The 25362-nt window shown below is 43.1% G+C and overlaps 1 protein-coding gene across 1 annotated transcript in view; it reads right to left on the reverse strand.

Moving 5' to 3' along the window:
* LOC117825700 (mitogen-activated protein kinase kinase kinase kinase 5-like) overlaps window positions 1-25362 on the reverse strand; it is a 32222-nt gene extending 6860 nt beyond the window's left edge. Inside the window, exons 1-25 of the mRNA XM_034701621.1 lie at window positions 25357-25362; window positions 24704-24739; window positions 16422-16479; window positions 12364-12454; window positions 12211-12275; window positions 11608-11663; window positions 11349-11396; window positions 10747-10789; window positions 9407-9479; window positions 8854-8985; window positions 8340-8402; window positions 8092-8173; window positions 7743-7859; window positions 7553-7634; window positions 7328-7374; window positions 5352-5395; window positions 5209-5253; window positions 4922-4942; window positions 4787-4832; window positions 4462-4618; window positions 4080-4180; window positions 3913-3954; window positions 2894-2972; window positions 2722-2798; window positions 2231-2291 (exon numbers count right to left, since the gene is read on the reverse strand). Of these exons, the coding sequence (XP_034557512.1) occupies window positions 2231-2291; window positions 2722-2798; window positions 2894-2972; window positions 3913-3954; window positions 4080-4180; window positions 4462-4618; window positions 4787-4832; window positions 4922-4942; window positions 5209-5253; window positions 5352-5395; window positions 7328-7374; window positions 7553-7634; window positions 7743-7859; window positions 8092-8173; window positions 8340-8402; window positions 8854-8985; window positions 9407-9479; window positions 10747-10789; window positions 11349-11396; window positions 11608-11663; window positions 12211-12275; window positions 12364-12454; window positions 16422-16479; window positions 24704-24739; window positions 25357-25362 (1672 nt within the window). The remainder of the gene's footprint in view (window positions 1-2230; window positions 2292-2721; window positions 2799-2893; window positions 2973-3912; window positions 3955-4079; window positions 4181-4461; window positions 4619-4786; window positions 4833-4921; window positions 4943-5208; window positions 5254-5351; window positions 5396-7327; window positions 7375-7552; window positions 7635-7742; window positions 7860-8091; window positions 8174-8339; window positions 8403-8853; window positions 8986-9406; window positions 9480-10746; window positions 10790-11348; window positions 11397-11607; window positions 11664-12210; window positions 12276-12363; window positions 12455-16421; window positions 16480-24703; window positions 24740-25356) is intronic.

The raw sequence follows: 25362 nt of genomic DNA on the forward strand, positions 1-25362 counted from the left end.
CTTGAAAGTTTCCTGACTCAATCTACAAGAGGACATTCTCTTAGTATGAACTGTGAGTTGTATGTTTGATGAATAAGTCTGTTTGTGTCATTGTGGACTTCTTGTGAACTGACCGAGAAAGGCTGCAGTCAACACATAAATCTCATGTTCTGCATGGTAACATGACTGCTCTTGTCACTTCAGTTTAGTGGCTTAACTTTCGCTTTTCATGAATACACCTTATCTAAACATAAAGAACCCTTAAAGACCTAGACCATCTTTGGGGGCGCCAGACTCTCCTGAATTTATTTTAAATATGCTCAATGAGACAAATGTGGTATCAATGGAAAGCTGAGAATGTCCACTGTAACTTAGTTTTCAAAGCTTGTTGATGATAATAATAATAATACCTAAGTTTTATATAGCGCTTTTCAAGAACTCAAAGACGCTTTACAAGAGAGACAATAAATAAATACAATAAAGACATATAAGACAAGCAGACGACAAGGGAAGAGGTGGAATAATGAATGTGTGGGGAATGCCTGTTTGAAAAGGTAAGTTTTTAACTGTTTCTTAAATGAATGAAGTGAGTCAGAAGCACGGATGTGTGGGGGGAGAGAGTTCCAGAGGGTGGGGGCGGCTATGGCAAAGGCCCGGTCCCCCATGGTACGGTGCTTGGATTTAGTAATGGGAGTGAGGAGGTTGGAGTCAGAGGATCGGAGACGGCGGGAGGGGTGGTAGTACTGGAGAAGGTCAGTGAGGTATGGGGGGGCCAGGTTATTGAGGGATTTGTACGTGGTGAGCAGGATCTTGAAATGGATGCGCTGTTTTACGGGGAGCCAGTGGAGCTGTTGAAGGACAGGGGTGATGTGGTCTCTGGAGCGGGAGTGGGTGAGTAGCCGGGCAGCAGAGTTCTGTACGTATTGTAGTTTTTGTAGATGGGAGGAGGGAAGACCATACAGGAGGCTGTTACAGTAGTGGAGTCGTGAGGATATAAAAGCATGAATTAGGGTTTCAGCAGCGGATTTGGAGAGAGTGGGACGGAGGAGGGCGATGTTGCGGAGGTGAAAGAAGGCAGTTTTGGTGATGTGACGGATGTGGGTTGGAATGAGAGAGTCTGATCGAAGATGACGCCAAGGTTTTTGATCTGAGGGGAGGGGGTGACTGAGTGACCGTCTATGGGGAGCTTGAAGTCCTGGGCGGAGGGGAGGAGGGATTTGTGGCCGATGATGATGATTTCAGATTTGTTACTATTGAGTTTTAGAAAATTGGTGGTCATCCATGATTTTATTGCAGATAGGCAGGTGGTGAGGGTGGAAACAGTGACAGCGCTGATTGTTTTGGTGGAAAGGTAGAGTTGGGTGTCGTCGCCGTAACAGTGAAATTGGAGTCCATGATGGGTTAGCGGTTCAAAAGTTATCAAACATTTAAAGGCCCTGTGAGGAGTTTTGAACTGGCTGAGAAACAGACTGAAAATGATACTGATGCCTCTTTATAACCTTCAATACCAAGCAAGACCATCTACAACAACACTGACACCTTCTCTGTTGTAATTTTTTATGCCTGAAACCGACCTGGGGGGGGTAGGTCCCAGACCAGATAATGGACATCTTGCTTCAGAAACAGCCTTTCTTTGACTGTTTTCATGGAAAAGAATCACATTGCCTGATAAAGTTGACTGTTGAACACAACAGGATGAGGCTTTTGTTGAAAACACTACTTTTGCATGTATAGGACAAGAGATAAGAGGTATCACTTTGTCCACAAGGGGGCGCCAGAATTGACACAAAACAAAAGTTCCTCACAGCAGCTTTAAGAACAAGTAGCCGCCGGCGGCTGTCTAGGTCTTTGAGGGCTACGGTCCTCTCTGTGATGATGTTACTCTGTCTGATTATCAATCTGAAACTGTCAGTGGTCGACTTATTTTAGACCCTGAGTAACATTTGGAGCCAAATCATGTTTGCAGCTGTCCGATGAAGCAAACTACCCTAACAGTTAAAAACTTTCTGCATCTTTACGCCATTTAGACCTCAAAATATGTAAGAATAGTGGCCCTGGATTAAAAACAGGAAAACCCTTTGAAATCATGTATATTTGCAGAAATCACACAAACATGCCATAAGGTTTTAGCATCACTCTGCTGATTAAAGACATGAGAGACATTTAAATTTAACATGTCCCCTCAATATGTTCATTAAACTCTTCTCCTCCTTCAGGTAACTGAGGATCCACTCCTTATCTTTGAATTTACCTGACACAGACATGAGGATGTTATTGATGGTGTAGACCCAGGTACACTTCCCCGGGTACAGCTGAAAGAGAGAGAGGAGACATCCAGTTACTCACCTCCTCACTGCTCAGGTATCTAACAAGCACTTAATATATTTGCATTCATAATTCCTTGTAACTGATATTAATTGAGACGCTCATTCAAAGAAAATAGCCTTGAAATAAATGTACTCAAGCTGCCTCCTTTGAGTGACATTACAACTGAACTGAAGTATTTTACAGATCTGACAATCCCAAGGATGCTCCACCCTAACGCAGACCATGCTTTATTATTTAACAGACCCAGTGTTACAAAATAAAAGAGGGTCCAGCTCCTTCTTTAGACCTGCAGGTCATCTCCACTTCCTTTGACATGATTCATTTTTTATCTCATCTTTTCTCTACCTATCAATGGATTCAACCCTAAGTTGTTAAATTCTGATTTTTTCTGTATGTATTGGATGAAAGTGTTACCAGCTCCATGGTGGCCTCTGAGCAGCTGAGGTTCAGCGTGTAGATCCCTTCCTCTGCCCCCAGGATCAGATGCTGGTCTGAGGGAGAGAGAGAGGAAACACCACGAGCTGGTCAGACAAATGAAACAGACGAGATGAGATGAGAAGTTACTGCGAGCTCTGTTTGAGGCTACCTTTGGTAGCCGGGTTTTCCCAGGTGGTGGAGGAGTTTATTTTAAGAGGACAGCCGTGGAAGATCCTTTTAAAGTAGACCTGCAGAGAGAGGAGAGCTGTTAATTATTCATTTTGTCCTCTCTGAACTTCTTTCACTTCTTTCTGCTCATCATCACAGATAAAACTTCAAGTCATTATGAGACGGTGAATCTGCTTCATCTATGAAGACACTCCTTTAATATCTATGAGAAGAGGTGGAGGTCAGTGAAGGTAAATAATACAGATGTGCACAAACTGCAGACTTTAGATTTAAAACAACATTATTCTGTATAAGTTCTTTATAGAGAAACTTTAAAAACATGCATATGCTGTAATTAATGTGTAAACGATCCATGCATACCACATTAAATATATTCTTGCACATGTTTTCATCTACACACATCTGGACGCTTTATTCCTCGTGTGATTTAATCTATTACCAACCAACATTAGCTGCAACATGTGGGTCTGCATATTTCATCAGACTCAGATTTAAAGGACTTTTAGTTCTGATCTCTAAACCTGAAAGTCCTTCCTGATTTTCTTAAAGGTACAGTGCATAGAAATGGGAGTATTCAGTGATATCTAGTGGTCATATTTTAGACTGAGACGCTCCCTTGCTCACCCCTCATGTCAGTGAAGTGATGGAGGCCTTCGAGGACAAGAAGCTTGCATGATAAGTATGATTCTAAGTTAATAAATACAACATCATTTTTATATTCAGGTGATTAAACACTAATTCAAACATACTCACAAATTTAGTATTTAAATTAGACGAAGTCTGCTCTGATAAATGCAGCTAAATTCTACACACTGCACCTTTAAACTCACTATACTGAAGTAAATCTTGAGCCTTCTGAATCTGAAGTTGTACAGTTTCTCTTGGGTAGGAAGAAACTGTACAAAAACACACGTGCAACATCAAACATGACTCTACATCTCAGACTGTGAGGAGCTGATTTGAAGGGAGGAGAATATTAGGAGGATGCAGGTAACTCACTGGAGGTTTCTTCATGACGGGGCTGGCACACTCTGCAGGGTCCTGAGAACAGAAATATAAAACATGATGAGTGTACAGGAGGAGAGTAGACGAAGATAACTGGTCAGGAAGCCACAGTGTAAGTAAAAGAGAAGGGGAGAACCTTCTCCAGATCTGATCTGATCTACCTTTGATGTGACTTGTCGTCTGCGTACGCCTTTAGGAGGGAGCTCAGGAGGAAGGAGGTCTGCAGGGGTGTCATTCAACCGGCCGGGGAAGGAGGCGGGGTCTGGACCACACAGAACATGGACACATTAAAGAGCATGCAAACAACCTAAATCATCTATCTCCTTAGTAAAAAAGTCTATTACAACAAGAAAAGAAAGTTTTAAGGGGGATTTTTGTCGTCCTCTTGACTCATACAGTCTGACAGATATTGCAGCTACGTCACAGAGACACAGAGAACACCTGCAGCAACAGGAAACATCTTTTCTCTTATTAAGAGATGAAGAGATATGGCTTAAAATCTGCTGTAAGTTGCTGCTAAAGTCTGAAGGTGAGGCTGCTGACCTGAGTGTCTGCTGGATCGAGGTTTGGGGGTAGGTCTGACGTGTGTCCCACTGGATGTCCTTATAAGGGGGGAGGACGGGGCGTACAGAGAGCTGGGTTTCTTCCCCCGCTCCTCCTCCCCCGCCATGCTTTCCTCTGAGCTGGTCCGTGCTTTAGGCTGCACACACGGAAACATAAAGACATGTTGATCAGAGCTCAATGTGTGACCAACACTGGGACGTTAATGATTTAATGGGATTGAATATTAAAACTTCATCATAGTAATGAAGAACTAGAACAAATACAAAACAGGTTTCAGGTTTAGGGATTTTTTTTCTGTCTTCACCTTTGGAGGAAGTGGAGGCGGAGTTTCATTGGCTGGCAGGATGAAACTGTGAAGAGAGAGTGTCTGTTTATTCTGCTGTGATAATAATACAAACACACATTAACACAGACGTGAGTTGTTGTTACTTTAACTGACCTGGAGGCTTGTAATGTGGGGCTGAAGAGGAAATAAGACAAAGAGAGGTGTCAGTGAAATCTGTCATACTGACAGTGATTGAACAAAGGAGAGAAATCTGAAGATAAAGATAATCCTAAACTGAATTTAAACAAATAACAACTATTTTTCATGAGGTCACTGATTTGTTGTTTTTACTCTGAACGTTATAAAACAGTTTGGATTTCAGCAGCTGCAGAGTTCCAGACTGAATCATTCATATTTAATGTCAGATGTTGGATTTTGAGAACTAGTGAGAGTTTTCTTACACATCCACATCGTCATAGTCATCGTCTGAGTCTGTGTCCTGATCCCTGACGGACACAGAGAGAGAGAGAGAGAATAAATGTTTATAATTCTAAAGACATGTTAGTGTGAAACGTGACTCCATGTCTGCGGCTGATCCTGTTACCTCACTGGACTCTTGCTGCCGGTGGATCCCGGTGAAGGTCGTAACTGGAAACAAACAGAGAAAAAGTCAATAAATGTGTTAATGTTTAAAACAAGGAGGTGAGAAAGAGAACAAACACACTCCTCTGTTCTTCATCTAAAATCTGAAACCGTGTTCTCAACATGGTGCCAGAAAAGGTGACAGAGGAGAACCTGTTGACTTTTAACAAGTCCTGTATCAGAGACAAGGAGAGAAGACCTCTATCCTCGAGTCAGCTATGTGGACTTTAAAAATAAACTCTACATACAAGGTACTGTGTGTGTGCATTATTTACTTTATGTATACTACATGGGTATAGATGTGTATCCTACATATTTACAGTAAGTAAAAGCACATTTTTAGACAAATACTCAGACACATCAATTGCATCTTTTTAAAGCACATGCATGCTTCCTGTATGAAACTAACATCTGTAAAGTAAGTATGTATTTTCATGGCTGCATAAAAACATGCTGCACAAATAATGTAGTTATATATACAAGTATGTTGGGTATTTCTGTATATGCATTTGTATTTTTGGGTGCATTTGCATGTTTGTATCTACAGTGTCTATAAATATGTTGTTAGTTGTTTTTTTAAGAATGCAAAGACTTTAAGTTGCAGGTATGTAGATATAGATAGATATACTGTATTTCAGACCCATAGGTCCATATCAGCACAAAAAAAAATAATATAAATAAGTAAAATACATGTGCAGCAAGAAATCAAAAGATCACATAACTACAGTTTACACATTCATTTTGATTAAAACATCAAAAGGCATTTGTTCCAGTGTTTCCAAAAACAAGAAAAATACCTTGTGTCACTTAACGTGGGCTGAGTGAGCTCCCTTAACATTTCATTTTCTGAATCAGCTCTTATACATCAAATTTCTCAGCACAGCATGAAATGTAGGGACACTGCTGGATACAAACATAAAACTTGCACTGGTCCATCTTGGTAGTTTGAGGAAGATTCTATATGCATCATTATTTGCAACCTGAAGCTTCTTCATTTTAGCTCTACTGTGACTGCAACACAAATGGGCAGTGTACTCTCTGCCATCCGCAAACTCAAAGCACTTTCTGTCGCCCCCCCACCTTCTACTGTTACTGTACCAAAGCATCATCCAACCCATTCTCCTCTACTGTTTCCCCTGCTACTACAACATGCTAACTGTCTCCAACAAAAACAAACTCATACGCACCAAAAACATTGCCACCAAAATCATCCGCCTCCCCACACCCAACCTGTCTGACCTCAACAACAGAGCCATCATACGCAGAGCACGGACTATAACACTGGACCCTCAACACCCCCTCTACTCGGTCTTCACACTACTCCCCCCCGGTCGCAGATACAGATCCCCTTACTGCAGGTGAGCCCGGTTTGGCAGAAGCTTCGTCCCATCGGCCATAGCACTGCTAAACAGAATGCCACTGTAATGTGTCCTGTGTGTTCATATGTGTCCGGTGTGCATATATGTGTCCAGTGTGTGCATATGTGTCTGGTGTGTATATTTGTGGGATGTGGGGCACCATTGCTGTGAGGCTGGGTGGATGTTTATGGTTATTGTGTTCATACATGTATTCCTGTACAGACGGTGGCAACAAGTCTCCTTATTAAGGACAAATAAAGATCTATCTATCTATCTATCTATCTATCTATCTATCTATCTATCTATCTATCTATCTATCTATCTATCTATCTATCTATCTATCTATCTATCTATCTATCTATCTATCTATCTATCTATCTATCATCTATCATGAATATGTATTTATACTTACTGCATGCATGTAGCGTTTGCAGTCCACAATATATATACATCAATATAAATGATGCTTGTGTGAACTGAGCGGATGCATGCATTGAACTTCATGTATTTAAACATGTGTTTATTGATGAGTCTGAAGATGTCTGCAGTAGATGTTTGTGTGTGCATGTAACTCGCTCACCGTTGTGTCCGGTTTCCTCACAGGCCTCTGAGTGTAGATCTGTTCCACTGAGAGGGAAGAACACAGATTAAACACACTCACACTTACACATGTTAATATTTCATTTAAAGATGGTCTTAGGATCACAGATTAATGTAAACTCTTTCAGCAGCGTTATCATAATCCAGGGCTGTAATAAGGATGATCATAGTGAATGTGAAGTGTGCTCAGTGAGTGTCTTCTTACAGCTTATGTCAGAGTTCGTCCTCTCTGCCTGATTGTGTCTGTTGATGGACTGAATCCTCTTCAAAGATCCGGGTAACGCCACCTGAAATCAACAAGAGAGCAAGAGTTCAATCAGTCAGAGTGTGTTATCAAAGGTAGAAGAAGGAGAGAGACATCCTGACACCATCTTTATCTCTAATGTGATAAAAACCTCCATGTCTTCGTCCTCCGTCCCCAGGTTGCTCTTCAGTTTCTCAGGGTGTCGATATTTCTCCAGGAGGTCTCGGGTCAGCTCCTGGTTCAGGCACTGCTGGGTCAGAAACATGTGCTGCAGAGAGGACACAAAGAGGGAGAGGACTCATTTCATAACTTATTATTCAAAAACCAGTCAAAGCTTTTCTTAATTATGGAGCTTAAACATCAAACTGTGCTTCATGTTTGTGAACACATTAAGAATATGACGCCTCCTGAACTCACAGCACGTCTCATCTGATAAATGAACGTCTGCAGCCTCACCACAGAGACACTAAGTGGGTAATAAGAATGGGATCAGTACTGACTGTGAGCATCTTGGAGGCGCTGGGTCTCTTCTTCGGGTTCCTCACCAACATGGCCTTTACGAAGTTATAAAACATGGACGACCTGCAGACACGAGATGAGATGATGGCTTTTATATCACCGAACTTTAGAGCGTATGAAAGTGAAATCAAAAAAGGACTTTCCAACTGATGGTTACAGATTAATAAAACTGAAAGAACCCTTTCTTTCTCAGGATTAAATGAAGATACTGATGTTGGTTTTTATTCACCATTTAGACTTGTCCTTCAGTTTGGGAGGCTGGTAGCCGCTCTTGGACATGAGAAACAGAACCCTGAAGGAAAGACAGTTAGAGAGAGTGTGAACGAAACCAAACGTGACATTTTTCTTCCGCACAGGGAGGACGGGGCGTGAGTGTGTGTTGGTTAACTCGGTGTCTTTAAGCATGAACACACTGCCGGACGTGTAGGCGGTGGAAACATTTGACGTTTTCTATGAAACATGACAGAGACCATCAGCGTGCAGGGGAGGCACGATGAAGACTTCACACTTCTTTCAACGAAAACAGAATTTGATTCATCTTTAACACCAGGGTCTGATTCCTGACACCAGACTCTGACTCCTGATTTCCCCTTTTCCTGTATTTGAATAAAACCATACTTTTTACAAACGTCCCCTCCTGTGTGTGATGAATGCATCGACACAAAGCCTCTAAGACTGGTTATCTCTGCTGTGATTGTGCACACATGCTCTGACAGTGAGGTTGTGTCTTTGTGTGTGATTACCTCAGCGGGTGGACATCAAACATCGGCGGCTGCAGCTCTGCCAGCTCGATGGCTGTGATGCCCACTGACCAGACGTCACAGAGCTCGTTGTAGCCACCTTTAATCTCCACCGCTGCCACCTCTGGAGCCATCCTGAGGACAGGAGGACACATAACTTTAAAGGAGGCCTTTCTTCTCATCTCAAGCTCTTTTAAATGCTCAGGGACTAAACTTCAGCTGTCCGGCTTGATTAAAAGTTCATCAAAGCTCCTATAAGTTATTTTTTGGGGCTTTTTTAACCTTTATTGACAGGACACCTGCAGAGAGACAGGAAATGTGGGGAGTAGAGAGAGGGGGAAGACATGCAGTGAATGCAAACCTCTGCGACAAGGACTGTGGCCTCTATATGTGGGCCAAAAGCTCTTATTTTTATGATGCTGGCCCTTCAGTTCATTTCCTGTCAGCTCTTGTGTCTTCAGAGAACCCCTTAAAGACTGTTTGCTTGAAACTTTCAGCAACCAAAATAAATATCACATGTATCATTTATTTCTTCTGTCAGTATGAGAGACCTTACCAATATGGCGTCCCGATGAAGGACATCCGCCGGGCCAGAGTGGCTGTGATCTGAGCTGAGATCCCAAAGTCGGCTGAATGACACAAATCCAAAAACATTTGAGTATGAATTCAAAACAAACCATCATATCTAATAAAATGTTTTGTAGGAAGAGGGTTGTGGAGGCTGTTTTAATGTCAGTCTTGGATTACTGGGACATAAACTACAGAAATGCACCTCAACCCTCAAATGCCTTGACTCCATTTATAACTCTGCATTATGATTTATTACAGGTGACCCCTTTAAAGCACATCAGTGCATTCTGTACAATAAGGTTGGCCCTCTCTCCATGAAAGACTTTTTATCTATAAAGTTCTCTTAGGAAAATTACCACCATACCTCTGAACTTCTTAACTACCCAGACTGTTTTTATGAGACACGCACCTCAAACCAGCTGCTTCTGCATGTTCCTGGATTTTAGTCAGAACTGGGAAAGACTGCTTTTTGTTTCTCTTCCCCTGACTCCTGGAATAAGTTACAGCAGCGTCTTGAATTAAATGCACTTTTACCTCTTGGACAATTTAGAAACTTAATTTTCTTTTCTTGCCTTTATGGAAAGGACAGCAGAAGAGAGACAGGAAATGTGGGGAGAGAGTGAGGGGGAGGACATGCAGCAAAATGATCAAGGCTGGAATCGAACCTGTGATCTCTGCGACGAGGACTGTAGCCTCTGTATGTGGGGTGCTTAGACCGCTAGTCCACCAATGCTCCAGAAACTTAATTTTCAACCTTTCAACCCGGCTTTGTTACTGTTTTGGTTAGGTTTACCTTTATATGTTTATTGTATCATTCTAATCAACAGTCCCTTCCTATTTTAGTGCTTTTATAGTCCATACACCTCCTTTTATTTGTATTACTTTATTTGATCTTTTAATTGTTTTTATCTCCAAATCACAAATGATCCTATGTGATGACTTTGATACTCTTGATGCCTTGTTGTCTGTTTTTTAAATGTCACTGTAACTAACTCTATATCATTGTAAAGAGGGTTGCCCCTCAATGATCCCTCCAGTATGAATAAAGGTTGATGATGATGATCATAAAGGTCTGTATTCATCTATTTCTAAAGGGAAATAAGAAACCTCATTATCGTCATTCTGCCTGACCGCAGTGAATAAAACCCGACCCAGACAGAAACACATCTGAGGTCGGTTCAGTCCCTAACTAACGATCACATCGGGCGTGTGTTTTAACACGGCTGCAGAAGAAGACGTCTTGTTTGAGTCGTCACTCTCGAGCCGGGTGACTCATCTGAGCCACGCTGGTACAGAGTGGAGCCGACGGAGCAAACATCCACCCACCCAGTTTGACCTCGCCCAGATCGTTGAGGAGGATGTTAGCACCCTGGAGGAAGAAGGAGAGGGGGAGAGATACATTAAAGACACAGACAGAAGAATCAGATCATACACAGAGTCCTCTTTACCCACTCAGTGATCTTTAACTGAACCCACTCATGATGGAAATCCAACATCTGTGCACCCTGAAGGTCTCATTTAAAGTTCCTCGTTTTCTGTTTATCATTACACTCTCGCAATCATCAGATCATCTCCCAATAAATCCAACTCCATTTAATACTACTGTTTCTAATCCTGGATGTTAACGCAGAGATGTACTACTACATTTCCATCTTGAGCATTTTGAATTTTAAAAATACTCTTAGGTTATAACTCAACAAGTCTTGTCCCCTGCTGCTTAAAGGGAGATATAAAGATGATTTCACTTTTATATTTCAGGTGGAACCTTTTAATCTTCCTGTTTCTGTCTGGACCTCGTTAGCTGCTGCACTGACTCAGTTTACCCCGAGGCACAAAGCCTCATTTACTTCAGTTTAATGTGCAAATACATGCAAAAAAAACAAATCAAAAAGTAAAAGCATTAAATGGTCAATGTGCAAAATGTTCACCTTGATGTCTCTGTGGATTTTCTTCTGTGCATGCAGGTAGTCCAGGCCCTGATTGACACACACAAACACACACACACACACACACACATAGAAGGAGAGTCACACAACTGCTGTAAATCTTTCAGTTCCACCTCACCAAAGAAGAGAAAACACAGTTCAAGGAATGAAACAGGAAGAGAGGAATCTTTGTGCAGACAGTAAAGTGTGTCAGTTGATCTATCAGTCAGTATTGATTAGTGAGTATGAGGTATGAGCTCACCTGGAGCATCTCTCTGCAGATGTAGGCGATCTGTGGCTCCGACAGAGGACCGGTCACTGCAGACAACAAACAACTTGTGATGTCGATGATGCAGGAGAGCATTTACAGCGTGCACATCCTTAGATCAGGAGTTATTTCAAAGTATCATGGTGTGTTTTCTGATAAGAGCTGGAACATTTCAGATCTGTTACAGTCTTACTTCAATCCAGACTTATGAGCATCAAAACTCAGACAAACTGTGGTTTCTACCTCTGCTACATGAAACCTGAAGCATTTAGGTCCTCACCTGCTAGAACACCTGCTCATAAATGTCCTCCCTTATTCTTTTAAATGATATCTAAGTTTGCCTGTATCATGTTTGATGCAACCTTGGGGTTCTACCTTCAAAGTGTTGCTTTTTGATATCTTTTGTTGGGGGCAGTTTGGCCTTTAATGGACAGGACAGCTGAAAAGGGACAGGACATGTGGGGAGCAGAGAGTGGGGGAGGACAGTAAATGGTCGAGGCTGGAATCGAACCTACGACCTCTGCCCCCCAAAGTGTTGTTTTTAAAATCTGTTGCATTGAACAGAAGCAGTAACACAACTCGGACGGACTCTCTCACCGTGGTAGATGTCCTGCAGGGAGCCACCTCCACAGAACTCCATGCAGATCCACAGCTTATTGGCTCTGCAGAGAAAGAGAGAGAGGGGAATATCTCGGTTAGTTCTAAGAATCAAAGACAGAAAGAGACGAAACACAGAAACCTTTAGCTCACCGTATGTAGCTGCCATAATACGCCACTATGTTGGGATGTTTGCAGCTCTTTACGATGACGATTTCTTGCTGGATGATAGAGAAATCATCCTCTGTGGGCACAAAGACATGGAGAGTAAACATATGTATTCATTATTTGTACTGATTCACGTACAAACACAGGTTTAGTGAGGAGGTACAGCAGGAGGGAAGAGTACTAGCCTCTGTGGGGATTGCAACATGTTTTGGTTTTTAAGTTGGCTTTTTTGGAAGATTGGGCGACTCCACCTGATCACTGCAATCACCACCTGCATTTAACCCCTGCTGTGAAGCTTCTCCAGTGCCAGATTATTCCTACATCTGATGTGGTATTTCGGCCCGTTCTCTAGAGCTCTCCTGTGACTTTTCAAATGTTTGAGTTTTCCAGCTTGGTGTGTTTCACCAGTGACTAACTCTGCTGTCCTCCATTCTTCCAGTGCCTCCACGAGCCTCAGTGCTACCACGTAATCTCTGCCACACTCTCTCCCTGGATTCACTCACCAGCCTCCTCCTCCAGCCTTCACCTCTCCTCTGATTCCCTCCTCACACCCTGGACCGTGGATCCCAACCCTCCACCCTTTGTTCCCTTCAATAAAATCACTTAGCTGCTTCATCTGCCTCCAGTTGTGCTTTTGGGTCCACACTTAAACACCTGGTTTTCTAACCCTCACAGCCTCACTGCTATTTGCATCAAAGTGAGCTAATAATAATCTTTATTTCAACACATTTAAGCCAAGAAATATTCCAAAGATCTCTCAAAATACATTAGATTCAGTCTGAAACAAGGAACAAATCATTCATCAGAGCAGTACAACTCTTCCTATAAACTTATGTGAGTGTATTTTAGTATAAGACTGTTTTAGCTCACACTTATGTGCCTTGTGTTTTATGTTTGATTGTCTTTAACATACCAAACCTTCATGTAGGGATCAAAATGTGGTTCCAGTACTGAAACAGCAGGAACAAAGCTGAGACATCATTTCAAACCTTTACCATCTGATACGTTTCATCCCTCTTACTATCAGTTTTTAAACGTTCTTAAATATCTACGTGAAGCTTCTTCTATAAAGCGTACACACTCGATATCTCTGAGGTGTTTACTGTAAATGAACGCTCTCCTCTCTTGGAGCATCTCTGACTCTGAAGCACGAGTCTGTACCGACTGAATGTCAATCAGGTCAGCGCTGTACTAAAGGTTGAACTCATGACATGAACCACAAGTTTCCATGTCTTGCATGTGTGAACCAAGAGTTAAAATCATGTGAACAGAAAGGTCAGAATGTTGCAATGTGACTGTGTAATGAATCAGGTAATAATAACATGGTAATAACACATCTCTATAATGCAGCTTTGATTAAAAACAAACACTGACTGAGTCTCATTACAAGTCAAACCATTACAGTGACGGTCATCGTGGAGTTTATAGCTTCGATCTGAATGATTCATGTCCTCGTGTCACAGAGAGGAATAATGTCTCTCTCTCTTAATCTGAACACACGAGCCTCGCTCTGATTCTCTGCAGATACAGCCGGGTAATGTTTGTTAATAGCTCCTGTAATGGGATCATTAGAACGTTCACCAGGCGAGGCAGGGTCACACATTCACTGAAGGCTGAGACGTGCTGTGAGCAGCTTCTCAGGATGCAGGGTGAATGAGTGATAGCTGGATGCTCTGATCTGATGCTGGCACCACACTGGCTTGATGAGCATTAACCAGGATTTCACTTTAAAGTTCGATTTCAGATCAGGTCTGAATGTTCAAGGTGTAACTTCAACCTGATCAGAAACCTCTGGGACATCATTGTGACTGAAATCACTGTTCGTGTGTTTCAAGAGGTGAAAGGAAGACATGATTATTGCAACCTCCAAAGTAGCTTTCAAGTGGGCGCTGAAATCTGACCAATGCAAAGGTGTGATTTTAACATGTTTTATTTTTCATGCAGGATCATAACAAGAAGGTTCAGAGACATCGTACAGGAAGTGTTTTTAAACATTAGGATAAAGACGTAAGACGGCAGAGGGACCCCAGGATGCTGACTGGGACTATCAGGATGCTACCTGAAAGAGCTCAATGTGGGTTTGTGAGTCCGTTCCTTTAAATTAACCGTATGTGACAGTGATCACTGTTATAAAACTATTCAGCTGGAATGTTTTGTATATGAGATGTGACTTAAAAATCACTGTGTCTGAGTGAATGATGAATCTTGTGACAGAAGATGATTTCTCTCTGAAGTTTGGTGTAAACACAAAAAGCAGCATCTGAGAGGAAACTTCCATTTTCACTAGTTTCCAACGTCCACTCAACGACATCAATTAACATCTTTTAAATGGATTTTATCAGAATCAGATATACTTTATTAATACCGGGGAGGGAAATTGAGTCATTACAGAGCTCTTATAAACAGTATGTAAGAAAGTTAGAATATTAAAGGTGACATATCACGCTTTTTTCATCAACATATATTGGTCTAAGAGGTCCCTAAAACATGTCTTTAAAGTTTATTGCTCAAAAAAACACTTTGAAATCAGATTTTGGTCTGCCTGAAGAACCCTCTTCTTCAGTCCTCCTCAGAACAGTCTGTTTTCTCTCTGACCACGCCCCCTCAGGAAGTGGGTGTGGCCTCGGCTGTCCAGCACGTTGATCTAATGTTTACATGTTGGCTGAATATACACGGCTGCTCAGAGATCACGTTACTTCATCCCTCTGAATCTGATCCAGAATCTGATCCTGACGGAGAGGCGCCTGCAGCAGGACCTTTCTGAAGGATTGGTCACAGATTTAGTGTTTCTTGTTGTTTTATTTGTCAGTATGTAGACGTGTGTCTTGGTACACAGCTACAGCTACGACATGTAGCTATGTAGCTATGCTAATTAGCGCTAGCACTTATCCATGACAAATAAAAATCATCCACTAGATCTTCAAATCTGCAGACGTGGGGAGTCAAACCGACCTTTGTGTTTATTAAGACAGCCTACAACTAGCATGCCTCCCTCCTAAGCTCCTTGTTAGCACACATGTGTGCAGGGAATGAAAAACGGAGGAGGGGTTGAGTTGTATTTTATACAGTCTATGGGCTGAACAAGCTCCGAGCTCTGACTTCCTGTTACAGACCGGATATTATTGTTACGTAACAAAAACACTGAAAACTGAAACGGCTGGTTTCAGCACACATTTACAGAAAGGTGGAGAAATCAGAACAGGGGCAGAATGGATTCTTTTACTTTTCAGGGGGTTTGTAGACAGGGACACATATTTCAGGTAGAGAACCATTAAAAAGTCCATTTTGCATGATATGTCACCTTTAATAGAAGAAGGAATAAAATAAGATATAAAAATGAATAAAATTAAATGAAATTAAATAAAACTACAGTATATACAGAAGTGCAGAATAGTTAGAATAGTTAGAATGATCTATGAATGTGCTGTGATGTAACTCAAGTCTATGTTTTAAGCTAAATCTTCAATCTGTGTGATGTGTCGTCTGTTCTTGAGGCAGGCATACAGAATGGAAGGAAGAGAGTGAGAGCTTTCATAATGTAAAGCTTATATTTCAATAGTGTCTTATTATATTTTAACTTCCTGTTTTGATTTTATCTTTGATATTTAATGGTTTAACGTCCTGAGTGAAACACTCTCAGTTGCCCTGAGGATGAAATGTGTCGTAGAAATAATGTTCTCCTGCAAGTTTGTTGCTGCATTTAAAGAGTTTAGATTTGACTTCAAGTTGGTTTAAAGACAGTCCACTTTCCTGGTGCACAGATTATTATTCCATCAAGGTTTAAAAACAGTTTCATGAACATATATTTAAATATGATTTGAATAGACAAAGCAAAAGAAAAAAGCCTTTAAGTTGAGGCTGAAGTTGTTGTTGATGTAGACTTAGTATCAGCACAGTCTTTGTCTCTTATGGTGCAAGGAGAATTTTCAAAAAGAGGAAAAAACTTAATATTAATTTACATAAAATCTAACCTATCACTGAGGAAGACGCACAAGAAAGGAAAAACAGACAATCAAACAAACAAACCAGAAAATAAAACTCACCTGGCTCCATCTTGATGACCTTGATTGCTGCCAGCTCTCCATTCTGCTTGTTCCGTGCCTGAACACACACACACACACACACACACACACACACACACACACACACACACACACACACACACACACACACACACACACACACACACACACACACACACACGCACACGCACGCAGACACACACACACAAACACAGGTCATTATTTAATCACAGTTGGTGTGTTTGAGTTTTCTTCCAGCAGAGCTTCATTTGCATGTTTGCTGTCCAGATCAGTGGAGTGCAACGAACAGTTCACTGCATCACTCTGTGGCATTAAAGACACAAAATATCACACACACACACACACACACACACACACACACACACACACACACACACACACACACACACACACACACACACACACACACACACACACACACACACACACACAATGACCTTTTAAAGTGTGGTACAGAAATGTGGTCTCACTTCTCTTTGTTTATTCACACTGTTTATGAACAGAAACCATGACTTCCTCTGCTCACAGATATTTCTAAATGTGTTTAAGATGACTCGATCAGTGTCTGATCAGATGCTGAAAAACAAACGGACTCACACCTAAAGGGAGCTACAAAAAGAAACACACACACACACAGTTTATCCAACTGTTGAGCTCACACTGAAACTCAGCCTTCTGCAAATCAGTCCTCATCCTATAACATGAAACACTGCAGAACAACCACAACATGTCTGCACACACACTGATCTGTCTGAGCCGTCACTCCCCAGAGTCTCACCCACCCATGACCCTGTCCCCAGCTCACTTGTGTTCCTCCCTTGGACACGTTTGGTAGATTCTGACTGCTGCACACTGGAAACACCCCACAAGAGCCGCAGCCATGGAGGGGCTTCCTGCTTCCCACACATATTTTACCTGCTGCCTCGCATGCCCCACCAGCTGACAAGTGCCACTGTGACAAGATGCTGGTCATACCTAAAGTATCTAAAAGTAGTATGGGAGGTAGAGCCTTCAGTTATCAGGCCCCTCTCCTTTGGAATCATCTACGAGTCAGGGTCCGGGAGGTGGACACCCTCTCCACTTTTAAGAGTAGGCTTCAAACTTTCCTTTTTGATAAAGCTTATAGTTAGAGCTGGATCAGGCTTGGACCAGCTCTTAGTTATACTGCTATAGGCTTAGACTGACACACTGGGATCCTATCTCACCCCCTCATCACTTACTTTAACTCTCCCTGTCCCATTAAAGTTACTAACCATAGACCTTTCCGGAGTCCCTGAGCTCCCTTGTCTCGTAGGTTCCTCCTGCTGTGGACGTTCCAGACTCCAGCTGATACGGACGTACTGGACTCCAGCGGCAACAGCTACTTCTACTCATCTCATCACTATCACCGCTCCCTCTCTCTCTTATTCTCCTGTATCCATCTTTCCAGACCCAACACGGTCTCAGCAGATGTGTGTCTAACATGAGTCTGGTCCTGCTGGAGGTTTCTGCCTGTTAAAGGAAGTTTGTCCTCGCTGCTGTAACTAGCTAAACACTGTGAGGTGCAATGCTCATGGTGGATTAAGGTGGGGTCAGACTGAGTCCTGTCTGTAAGATGGGACTGAGTCTTATCCTGTCTTGGTGTTGGGTCTCTGTTCATAATTTGACATAGAGTGGTCTAGACCTGCTCTGTTTGTAAAAGCATCTTGAGATAACGTTTGTTGTGATTTGGTGCTATACAAATAAAGATTGATTGATTGATTGATTGATTGATTGATTGATTGATTGATTGATTGATTGATAACCAGTGACGTTCACCTTAAGTTATTGAACATCTTCCTTTTCCCTCAGTGTTTCCAGTGTTCTCTTTTAGTTTTGAATTTAGTTTATTGGGCAATTTAATACGTTTTTTTGTACCTTTTTTAAATTTTATTACTAAAATCATATTTTTCCACACCTGGTTCCTCCCTCAGTTTTTACCATCGTGACAATATGTCTGCATCTGGATGAAGTGTTGTTGTCTCTGCTGTGCAACTTTAAAACTACATTTGTAAACATTAAATACTTAAAACAAATGAATATGAGGGATACTGCAGCTTGTAACATTTCCTCCAAAACTCAGTGTCAACAAAGCAGCAGTTCTTTGTAAAATCTGCTTTCCTTTTAGACCCCTGAGTGAAAAATTTAATGTTTAAAGTTTTTTTATCCAGATCTAAATTTCATGAAAATCATGCAGGAAGTTTTTCTGAAAATTCATTGACAAAAAAGCAAAAGGCACCGAATCAAAACCTCTTGTTTGCAGCCTTTTCTGTTATCCTAATCAAATATTATATCACAGTGAAGACGTGAGCAGAACGATGCTGTTTATATAGTCTTTGAAAATCACGTGTCGAGAAGCTGCTGGTTAAAGTTTCCATGATGGCCGCTTGTGGAGGAAACTGGATCTAAATCAATCATCATCATGGTCACACTTTATTTTGATACCTGATTCTCTTTGTTCCTATTTTAACGTCTGCTTTAAATATATGTACAGCTCAAGTACAGACTGAGGAAACTGTCTGTCACAATGAACCGATGAACACATGAAGAAAATCACAGGAGGAACTTATTTAACAACAAAGTTCACAATAAATGATCAAGAGGTTGATGTCCCTCTCATCGTTGGTTCCAATGACTCGACAGTATGCAAAGAAATGATGACTCAGCTCATAAATCAGACTGTAGTTTAGACACGACAGGACCAGCTTCACTGAGAGGAAATACCCGCTCACCCTCCGTCACCCCCTGAAACACAGAACAGTCATACGTGTACTCGGTCAGAGAGGACAGTTCAGTTAGGAGACGATGGAAACTCTGCTCACTCAGCCTGAGACGCAGACGAATCAAACTCTCTCTGCTGATGTAGACCGGGTTCAGGAGCCATTAAGGTTTTTGTAAAGAATGAGGATGGCTCTAAATCTGCTATCATGTACCACAGGAAGTGGGCTGTAGCTCCATAGACTGTAAGACATGGCTGAGTCTTCATGACGTCATCGATTTGTTTCTGAGGCACAGTTTTGAGGCCTATATCGTCAGCGGGCGCCACGTTGGAAATGGTGACTCAGCCTAACTTCAGTCGCCTTAACGAGAAGCTAAGAGGTTTAGGCGGGCCTTTGGCCTCCTCACTAACCGCTACAGTGTGCCCGCCTGTCAGTCAAGTAAGCAGAGCCCTTTAGACAAAACTCTTAGGTTTAATATCTTCAAAATTGACAAGTCATGAAAAATAACCCCCATACAGTGTGTGCTTCTGCAGCCAGTCACAAGTGGAATTAGGGTCATGGTCTAGCAGCTCACTGCTACGTCACCAGTTCCTAGGACCTGACCGTAAAGGTGTTTTTGTCTGCCCCCTTTGTGGAAATCAGAACTGAGAGGATCCAGTTTCTTCAGAAAGAACGCTATTAAGATATTAAACGCACAGTAAGGAAATCAAAACACTCGTCAAATGATTCATGGAATAGAAGCTGACGCCTTGCAGCTGTAGATGTTTCAAAGTTGGCATCCTCTGAGTGTGACATTAAGAAGGCCCGGTGGAAAGTCAGAGCGCTGCGGTCACAGTGGAGGATGATCACAAACAACACTTTAGTCAGAGACGAGAGAGGAGTCAGACACGAGAGAGGAGTCAGAGACGAGAGAGGAGTCAGACACGAGAGAGGAGTCAGAGACGAGAGAGGAGTCAGAGACGAGAGAGGAGTCAGAGACGAGAGAGGAGTCAGAGACGAGAGAGGAGTCAGACACGAGAGAAGAGTCAGAGAGAAGAGAGGAGTCAGAGACGAGAGAGGAGTCAGAGACGAGAGAGGAGTCAGAGACGAGAGAGGAGTCAGAGAGAAGAGAGGAGTCAGAGACGAGAGAGGAGTCAGAGACGAGAGAAGAGTCAGAGAGAAGAGAGGAGTCAGACACGAGAGAGGAGTCAGAGACGAGAGAGGAGTCAGAGACGAGAGAGTAGTCAGACACGAGAGAGGAGTCAGAGACGAGAGAGGAGTCAGACACGAGAGAAGAGTCAGAGAGAAGAGAGGAGTCAGAGACGAGAGAGGAGTCAGAGACGAGAGAGGAGTCAGAGACGAGAGAGGAGTCAGAGAGAAGAGAGGAGTCAGAGACGAGAGAGGAGTCAGAGACGAGAGAAGAGTCAGAGAGAAGAGAGGAGTCAGACACGAGAGAGGAGTCAGAGACGAGAGAGGAGTCAGAGACGAGAGAGGAATCAGAGAGAAGAGAGGAGTCAGAGACGAGAGAGGAGTCAGAGACGAGAGAGGAGTCAGAGACGAGAGAGGAGTCAGAGACGAGAGAGGAGTCAGAGACGAGAGAGGAGTCAGAGACGAGAGAGGAGTCAGAGACGAGAGAGGAGTCAGAGAGAAGAGAGGAGTCAGAGAGAAGAGAGGAGTCAGAGAGAAGAGAGGAGTCAGAGAGAAGAGAGGAGTCAGAGACGAGAGAGGAGTCAGAGAGAAGAGAGGAGTCAGACAGAAGAGAGGACACAGAGAGGAGAGAGGAGTCAGAGGCGAGAAAGGAGTCAGAGACGAGAGAGGAGTCAGACACGAGAGAAGAGTCAGAGAGAAGAGAGGAGTCAGAGACGAGAGAGGAGTCAGAGACGAGAGAGGAGTCAGAGACGAGAGAGGAGTCAGAGAGAAGAGAGGAGTCAGAGACGAGAGAGGAGTCAGAGACGAGAGAAGAGTCAGAGAGAAGAGAGGAGTCAGACACGAGAGAGGAGTCAGAGACGAGAGAGGAGTCAGAGACGAGAGAGGAGTCAGACACGAGAGAGGAGTCAGAGACGAGAGAGGAGTCAGACACGAGAGAAGAGTCAGAGAGAAGAGAGGAGTCAGAGACGAGAGAGGAGTCAGAGACGAGAGAGGAGTCAGAGACGAGAGAGGAGTCAGAGAGAAGAGAGGAGTCAGAGACGAGAGAGGAGTCAGAGACGAGAGAAGAGTCAGAGAGAAGAGAGGAGTCAGACACGAGAGAGGAGTCAGAGACGAGAGAGGAGTCAGAGACGAGAGAGGAATCAGAGAGAAGAGAGGAGTCAGAGACGAGAGAGGAGTCAGAGACGAGAGAGGAGTCAGAGACGAGAGAGGAGTCAGAGACGAGAGAGGAGTCAGAGACGAGAGAGGAGTCAGAGACGAGAGAGGAGTCAGAGACGAGAGAGGAGTCAGAGAGAAGAGAGGAGTCAGAGAGAAGAGAGGAGTCAGAGAGAAGAGAGGAGTCAGAGACGAGAGAGGAGTCAGAGAGAAGAGAGGAGTCAGACAGAAGAGAGGACACAGAGAGGAGAGAGGAGTCAGAGGCGAGAAAGGAGTCAGAGAGAAGAGAGGAGTCAGAGAGAAGAGAGGAGTCAGAGACGAGAGAGGAGTCAGAGAGAAGAGAGGAGTCAGAGAGAAGAGAGGAGTCAGAGACGAGAGAGGAGTCAGAGACGAGAGAGGAGTCAGAGACGAGAGAGGAGTCAGAGACGAGAGAGGAGTCAGAGACGAGAGAGGAGTCAGAGAGAAGAGAGGAGTCAGAGAGAAGAGGGGAGTCAGAGAGAAGAGAGGAGTCAGAGACGAGAGAGGAGCTGCCTTTATTTAAATATGACCAACACCGAACACCACTCTTCAACTAACGGATCCTAAAGATTCACTTCCCCAAAATCACAAATACCACATTTCTCACTTTCTCCTGCCGGCTGGCTCACATCTCTGATTCAATCACCGGAGGTTTTTCAAACTTTTATATCTGAGATTTCTGCAGCTCTCATGTAACGGCGGTGGATTCGTTTGGGTTTTTGGTTTTGGCGTCACAGATTCTAAAAATGTCAACAATGAAGAGTTTGACACTCTGGTGATTTAGGTCAACTCGCTGACCTCACAGAGAAGTTTCCACAGAAACACCTGATGTTCATCACCACAGATAAACAAGACAAACAGACTGAGATAAATCTGCAAGGTAACATCAGCTCAGACTAATCTCAGTAACACATCAGGTCACGTTTACAGCACAGAAAGAACTATTTATATCCTCTGTGAGGATTTCAGGAGAGTTTGCTTCTTCTTGGACGTGATTTTCACCTGCACACACACCTCTTGCTTTCCTAAACTTTAGACCATAATTAAGATGGACGCAGTCTCTGAGACGCCACCCTTTGCTTCATTTTAAAGATATTTTTTGGGGGGCATTTCCGCCTTTATCGGATAGGACAGCTGAAGAGAGACAGGAAGTGTGGGGAGTAGAGAGTGGGGGAGGACATGCAGTGAATGGTCGAGGCTGGAATCGAATCTGTGACCTCTGTGCCTCTGTATATGGGTCGCGTACTTAGACCGCTAGGCCAACGTCGCCCCCTCCCTTTGCTTCATGAGGAGGCGTTATAACCAACGATTTCGGAAATGCTGACTCAAGCTAACTTTCCATCAATCTAGAAACAGGCAGAGATGGAGCTGATGTAGCTGTCCGTCAAATCAGCCACGCCCCTTAATGTACCTTACAATGCGATGTCCAATAAAATCTCTCATACAGTTTAAAGTGACAAAACATGCTTTTAAAGATCCTCCGGTTTTTGCATCTACCTCCAAGAGAACATTTGAAGAGCTGCTGCAGCTTCCTTTTGATCCCCAGACGTTGCTGCTTGTGTTATAGATTCACTTTTGGTAGAATGAACAGTCGTGATATTATGTCGCTGCTGTCTTGTATTCTTCTCAAACACTAACACTTCCCTCCCTCATGAGTGTGTCTGTGATGTGCAGGATTTAACAGCACTCCATGTTTTTCATTAATAATCTCTTCCTCTTGTGAAGACGATCATTTGTTTGGCATTTCTCGGCCATGTGCACGACACGCAGTAACTGAATCTGTGTTGGTGTGTGTGTGTGTGTGTGTGTGTGTGTGTACACAGATCACACCATCATTCTAAAAGTGGTGAGAGGTCAACAGTCTAGACTTCTGTCATGTTCCCCGGGTTGTTTTCCTCTTTGACGCGTTTTATTTTGAGCTTTTAACGCCGGCCTGACGCTGACGGTGGAGTTTCCCCGAGTCACACCGAGTCTGAATGAAAGTGTGTTACTTATGAACCGTTAACTGACCTTTGAGCTTCTAGGATGACAAAGATGACGAGACAACACTCAGGAGATGAATCCAGGCAGAAAATCCCCTGAGGTGATTTGCATTTAGTCTCATCATGAATGAGATTACGAAGCAGATCTCTGAGTTTTAAAAGCACAATGAGAACATGTGTTTTTATGAATGGTGAGCTGTTAAAGAGGCAGTGTGGCGTTCCTTGTGTTTTGCAGAGTGAGGACTAACATGCAAAACTCTACGGTTACAGAAAGGACGCCAGTTTGGTCTAACAGTGACAGTGTGACCCACTCACAGAGGTTACAGTCCTCATTGCAGTGGTTGCTGGTTGAACTCCAGACCACGACCCTGCAGCTGCAGGTCATCCCCCGTCCTATTAAGGGAAAACACCCCCATAATAAAAAAGACTTCAGGAAAACATCCAGCAGACACAAAGAAACACGAGCAACACATCAGGAATACGTTTCTGATCAGCTCATTAATTCACATTAAGTCCAGTGTGGTGTTGAACAGCACACAAGAGTTTTAATGATCTCAAAACAAACATAAGCATCATAAGAAGGCCGAGTGTGACGATGAGACGGACTCTATACGTTCAGTCAGGACTTCAAAAATAACCTTTCCTCCGAACTCGACCAAGAGAAGATTTTCTGTATGATGTTTTCTGTGAAATGAGTCGATCTTCTGAGAAAGATTCATCATGTTTACTGTCAGAGACCAGATCACAGCTCAGGTACAGGTGGACTTCCTTCAGCACGATTACACAACATCTGTAGTGAGGCTGAGACGTGCAGATTCTCACGACGGGGTCAACATTTGGAAGGAAACAACAGAACCTATGTCATCATCACATGTGAGGAAGAGTACAAACTAAAGAGGAGAGCAAACAATGACAGTGGAAACTCCACTCAAGTGTATGTGTGTGTTACTGTGTCAGTGTCAGTGTCTGTGTGTGTGTGTGTGTGTGTGTGTGTGTGTGTGTGTGTGTGTGTGTGTGTGTGTGTGTGTGTGTGTGTGTGTGTGTGTGTGTGTGTGACATCAGAGAGGTGATTGAGAGGAAAGACGCCCAACAAGTAAACAATCAAACACACGACCACACACGACCACACACAAACACACAAACGAGTCGGACGTCAAAGTGAAAGCCACGGACCTTCCACAGAAACGTTTCCATCTCTGGCTGAGTGTGTGTGTGTGTGTGTGTGTGTGTGTGTGTGTGTGTGTGTGTGTGTGTGTGTGTTTACTTGTTTATTCTGATCACAAGTGATGAGGGGTCTTTCCTTTCATTGCCCTCTGGGACAAACAGAAAGAACACATGAGACAGAAACTGAAAAGTGACGCTAAAGGTGACTAAAGAGGCGTAAAATCAAACTGAGATGAAGACGAGGACGTGCTTTTATAAAAGTCTGACATGTTGAAACGAAGGTCACACGGAGGAAGTGCTACAAGAAGAAGATCTGGTGTCTCTGTCTCACTGAAAGGTTTTCAAATCTGATAAATCAGTTATTTTGAACAACCACAGTCAGACCTGCACACCTAACTCTTTCTTTAACCCGACCTTTATCTCACATTCTTAACACCAGCACACACACACACACACACACACACACACACACACATTCAAAGGTTTCTACACCTCTCTCTCATTGCTGAAGGAGTCTGAAATGTGTGTTTTGTTGGCAGTGAGGGTGTGACATGAGTCCTGCAGCTCCACCAGCCAGGCCGCTTCTGTGCACACTTTGGCGGCACATGTGCAAAATGTCAGCGCCCAGGGAGGCCGTCTTTAGGCTTCATAACAGATAGTGGAAATAAAGACACTGGTATAAATCAAAATGCACAAAGCAAAAAACATCAAATGTAATACTTGGTGCTCATCGTGTGAGGTACAAGTTATGACCTGCAT

The sequence above is a fragment of the Notolabrus celidotus genome, chromosome 14, assembly GCF_009762535.1.
Source record: "Notolabrus celidotus isolate fNotCel1 chromosome 14, fNotCel1.pri, whole genome shotgun sequence".
In the NCBI taxonomy this organism is placed as follows: Eukaryota; Metazoa; Chordata; class Actinopteri; order Labriformes; family Labridae; genus Notolabrus; species Notolabrus celidotus.